Source organism: Cannabis sativa, chromosome X (genome assembly GCF_029168945.1).
Source record: "Cannabis sativa cultivar Pink pepper isolate KNU-18-1 chromosome X, ASM2916894v1, whole genome shotgun sequence".
Lineage (NCBI taxonomy): Eukaryota > Viridiplantae > Streptophyta > Magnoliopsida > Rosales > Cannabaceae > Cannabis > Cannabis sativa.
Genome location: NC_083610.1, coordinates 55,934,843 through 55,940,294, shown reverse-complemented (window position 1 = coordinate 55,940,294; position 5,452 = coordinate 55,934,843). Strand labels below are relative to the sequence as shown.

General features: G+C 37.2%; 1 protein-coding gene across 1 annotated transcript; it reads right to left on the bottom strand.

The window, feature by feature from the left end:
* Positions 1 to 321: 321 nt before the first annotated feature.
* Positions 322 to 5,085, bottom strand: LOC115711259 (glucose-6-phosphate isomerase 1, chloroplastic). Its single transcript, XM_030639599.2, has 14 exons — positions 4,256 to 5,085; positions 3,941 to 4,057; positions 3,703 to 3,801; positions 3,187 to 3,270; positions 2,853 to 2,996; positions 2,710 to 2,775; positions 2,297 to 2,365; positions 2,059 to 2,166; positions 1,827 to 1,879; positions 1,596 to 1,734; positions 1,329 to 1,485; positions 1,091 to 1,169; positions 880 to 946; positions 322 to 711 (listed from the first exon to the last, which is right to left on the bottom strand). The coding sequence occupies exons 1-14, from the start codon at positions 4,793 to 4,795 to the stop codon at positions 577 to 579; spliced, it is 1,857 nt and encodes a 618-aa protein (XP_030495459.1). The 5' UTR covers positions 4,796 to 5,085; the 3' UTR covers positions 322 to 576.
* Positions 5,086 to 5,452: the final 367 nt, after the last annotated feature.

Sequence of the window (5,452 nt, the reverse complement as noted above, 5' to 3'; positions counted from 1 at the left end):
TCACCTCTCTGCTACCCAAGCCCTCTTCTGCCCGTGGAACAACATGAGATTCGGTTATAAAATTCAGTAACCAAATCACACAATTTAATAAATGTCAAATTTCCCTATTTATCAAAATATTATCCAATTTTACAATAGTTATGATGGAAATAATAAAAACTAAACAAACAATGTTTCAGTGGTTCAAACACATCAGAAGAATTCTACAATGGTTTGCATTGACCAATGTCAGTATCAATATCCAGAGATTTGTGTGTCTTATGACCAATATGGGTGTTTGGAACAAAATCATAATATTAGCACAAAAATTACTAGCAAATAAGACAGCAGAACAAAAGCAATTCTAAATCATTTATCTTGGATTTTATTTGTGTACAAACCATCTGGAATCAGGTTTCATAAACTACATATCAAATAAAGCTTGAATTGAATTTTATTTTCAACTTAATTTAAAAAAATCCACGAGTTCAAACAAATGTGAGAAAGGAAAAGGGATTAAAGACGACCAAATTACTACTCTTTGTTATTATTTTCCGAATTAAGGCCCGATGGCATGCATACCAAATAGAAATGAATTTAAGCATACAACTCATCCACATTACACTCCCCAAGAAAAACTTTGAAGCCCCGCGGCGAACCACAGGTGCCTTCCGCGATTAGTGCTCTGTCATTTGCAGCTATATGGGCAATAATCTTGTAAATCATTTCGATCTGCCACAATTTAAGTTATAAAAAAGTTAGAAAAACATCCAATCCTTGAACCCCTCTTTTCCCATGTCATGATTTTTAGCACATATATTTTCATTGCAATACAAAACTAAACCGTACGAAGAGCAAGATAAAAGAGTAAAAGAAAAAAAAGTACATATGTATACGTACATCTTCAGGAGCGTGGCAACGTTCGGCAACTTGGTCCAAAGTCAACGGCTCCACAGGCTCTTTACAGCTGAATCATTTAAAGAAAGAAAGCTTAGTTTCAACAATGGAGCAAGATTTCTGGTTTTTAAAAATGTTTCTCACACTGTAATCTCATGCTTTGGCATGACGCAACTGCGTCGCTTCATCGTAAGGACAAAATTTGACATCGTACCTGGCCTCATTAAGTACTGCCAAAACCCGCTTCTGAAGAGCCAACACTTCTCCGGCTGCCTTCTTCCCAGCTTCCACACCTGAGAAATCAATTAAACACAATGAGGTGAATGAGGATGTAACACAAAATAATTTTCAAATTAAAACATCAGTTACTAAATTTATGATGCTAGAGAACAAAATCCCTATTTCACACTCAAGACTCAATATCTACAACAACTGAAATCATGGATACTAACCAGGTTGGTGGTACGCATTAATGTTGACAACTGAGGCATATATTCCTACTGCTCTTTCATAGAGAGCTACTAGGGCACCTACAGTTCTAGGTGTCACTTCTTGTACAGTAACCGTGATTGATTCCCGATCATTGGCATATAGAGCTGATCTTGTGCCCTGTAGAGGATTCAGTGTGTGTGAGTTACTACTAAATGAAAGAAAAAGCATAGCAATTAGCAGGCAAAAAAAAAAAAAAGGAATGACAGTGTTTTATAATAAAATATAACCTGTAGCATTCCAAAAAGGTAGTCACCACATGTAACACCTGGTTCAAGCTCCCAGTCATGACCAGGGGGCCTATCTCTTAGCACCTCAATGAAAGTCACAAAAAAATTGTGCACACCATCTCTCAGTTGTTGTATGTAGCTGCAGGAAAGAACAGTTACTATCTGGCTGAGAATAGAGTATACATCAAGGCAGAAGTGACCAATTTTTGTTTTTAGAGAATGGAAACTCACGCATGCTGATCTGTGCTCCCTTTGTTTCCATAGACAGTCAATCCTTGATTTACCTATAAGATCACAAGATTATTTCAGGACCAACTTGATGTTCAAGACTTGCAACTTCCAAATGCTGCCTATAAGAACTAATCCATCAAGCAAAACATATTTCACATGTTGCTAATTTTCCCAATAAAATACAAACTAATACAAACAAAAGACTGCTTACATATTAGTACTCAACTCTTACCCGATTACCATCAAGATCAAATTCTTTCCCAAGGGATTCCATGACTAGCTGCTGAAGATACCGACTAAATAATAACAGGCTGTCCTTGTATGGAAGCACAACCATATCCTGTAAGAAGCGAAGATGAGGACAATTTAATAAACATAATCGAGAACCAAATTGAAACCAAATTAAAGAATAACAGAATTTAGAAGAGCGCATAATAAAAGAAAAGAAGAAAAAGATTAAGAATCAATACCTTGGATCCTACTCCATCACAAGCCCAATACCAGCTCAATGCAAGCAATGCTGCAGGGTTATCTTTCACCTGAGCAATGCGATTGGAAAGGTCATCAAATCTGTATTAAACAGTTTAATCCAACTCTTTGGCATACAGAAACTATTTACTAGAAGTTCAACAAGTTGGGCAAGAAATTGGTCATCTCCAATGACAGAGTTTAGTATTGTACCATCACAAAACAAACAAGAAGGGATGATCAGTTGAATGTTCAAAGTGTTATCATTAGCAGAACTATCAAATGTGGGAGTGAGATAGATAAAAGAATGTGATCTAATTGGAAAAGCATCTTTTCCGTGGCAATGTCCACTTTGTCTGCTTATGCAGAAACAACTTCCATCAGACAAATAAAACAGATCAGAAAGGATGCTCACCACAGTGGTTCTGTTCGCGTCATCCATCAATGCTGCACCCGCAAGCATTTCTCTAATGTTAATTCCCTAAAGCATAGTTCAGAATCAGAGAATGTTTATTAAAGAGTTACGGTTACATTACACAATGAAATGAATGTACCAACCTGTAGTGCTGCTGGAAGAAGACCTACAGCAGACATTTCAGATGTCCTTCCACCTACCCAGTCAAACATGGGAAATCTAGCTAACCAACCCTCAATTCTTGCAGTGTTGTCCAATAATGAATTTTCTTGTGTTATGGCAACACCCTGCATGAGAAAATGATATGATAATAGGTAAAGAGGTCCACACCTAGGGCATATCAAATATCAATTCGCATCTGACTAAAAATGAGCCATCTACCCAACAAGACATAGACAGCACCAAAGAGATTTATACATATTTAGCACGATGCAGAAAGACACATATTTAAGCAGAAAGAAAACCTGAGATTAAGACCTGTTTTGCAAACTCCAAACCAGCTTCACGAAAGGCCTTTTGTACTTCCAATAAGCCATTTCTAGTTTCAGGAGTACCTCCACTCTAAGAAAAAGAGAAAAAAAATTGATAAATAAATTAGTAGCAAAATTACAAATAAGATATATTTGTTGAAAATAAATTATATTAAATAAATACCCAATTATAAACGAGAGATTACGACAAGCTTGCAAATGCTACTTGTTGTACTCATTACAATTTTACAATATGGTGAGCTACTTCTATGATATAGTAATTAAGTGATAAAACCATTTAAGGCTTCCTTGCCAACATATTTGTTCATTTGTTTTTAAACGAAATATAATAGAGTGACATTCTCAAACAACATCTTGAGAACATCCTCGTCCTCTTTTCACTTTAAAAAATGAAAAATACAACATAAAAACATAGTCAAGCAAGTCTTTAGTAGTTTATTTACATATATATATATACATATAATTTATGTATAAAATAGACAAACAAAACATCCATGTGAACCTTTGAGATCACTATGACAAGTGTAGATGCCAACTCCGGGCCAAGCTGTGCAATCTGATGATCAATTCCTGCTGGATCTGTATTGTCTATAAATCTTATCTGCCAACAAGAGAGAGCCAAAAGAAAACAATCAACTAGGAGTTGGGATATCTCCTTTTCCTTTAAAGAAGTAAATAAATAAAATATGTTCCTAGGCTATAGGCTATAGCGCTCTACATAATACAAGCTTGTTGTTTACCTTAAGAGGAGGATTGTCAGGCGCCAGTGCCTCGGCAACAAACTGTGGTCCAAGAGCAGAACCACCAATCCCAACAGAAAGTATCTGAGTAAAGTGACCCCCTGAGGGTGGCTTAATCTGCAAATAAATCAAAAACTAATCTCAACACTACTACTCTAATTGCAAAAATACTTGCATAACCCAAATCGATGGCTCTGTCTTTTATTTGGTTTCTCACAAGTAACAAAATCTTTATCTCAAATCAAATTAAACACAATAATATTTTTTTGTTGTCTGGGTGTTGTCGAAAAATATGAACTGTAACACTAAACTGACCTTACCGCTGACGACGTCATCGGTGAAAGCGCACACAGCATCGAGCGTGTTCTCAATCTGTGACTTCAAAAACGAGTTTGGGGCGCGGTCAGGGCTCCTGAGCCAATAATGGCCGACCATCCGACCCTCGTCAGGGTTAGCAATCGCACCCTTCTCGAGGTCGTCCATGGCCTTAAAAGCGGCCTGCAAACGGGGCTCCATCTGGTCAACGAACTCATCGGTGAACCCGACCCGACTCACATCGAGGAACAAGCCAAGGTCTTTATGCTGGTACAGCCAATCAACGTACCTCCGCCAAAGCTCGCGGGGGTCTTTCTCTAATCCATTGTTCTTCGTCGGAAAGGCAGACCCATCGGACTTGGAGAAGTCAGCCGAAATCTCCCGAGCCACGGAGTGAGCGGGAGCGATTCGAGGAGAACGAGTCGGTACGGAAAGGGAGTGCATTGGGAGAGAGAAGAAGGCGGCAGTGGCTCTGAGGAAGGGGTTTTTGTTGGGTTTGAGAGATGGTGAAGAGAAGCAAATTCCTGAGATGGAAGCCATTGAAGAGTTTAGTTTGAGTTTGAACAGAGATCAAAAGAAATATTTTATACTACTCCATAATTGAGTTTGACATAGAAGAGAACAGAGAGAGTTAAGTTTGAGTTCGATTATGGAATATTTTGTAGTTTAGTTTTGGTTTTGCAGCGTTGTACATAGTTCACTCATCTATTGGTTGGACGTTTGACCAGAATGGAGCTGTTTGTCGGGTTTAATTACAAGAATGCCCTCGCATATTCCTTCCCTCGTGTCCCACGCCTCGTCTCCACCTGTCACTGCTGCTACTACGCCTCACATATTCAACTACCCCCAACTAATAAATAAAGAGGAGACAACTTTTTTTGTTTTTGTTTTTATTAAAAGCAAATTAATAAATGCTGACTCACACCTACTACTACTACATTTTTTTTAATTTATTTTATTTATTTATTGAACCTACCTTATTTTTATTTGTCTCTCATCCGTCTAATGTTTTGTTAAAATGGAAAAATGAATAAATCCATTTTGCTTTTCATTTCTAACTTTTGTAATGGTTTTTCTTTCAGGATTGTAATTGGTGACGCAGAACTGAAGTTGATTTTCTTTTCTTTTTCTAATAAAAATCATAATATTTATTAATTAATAAATTCGTTCAAAACAATAAAACGCACTTCAGTCTTC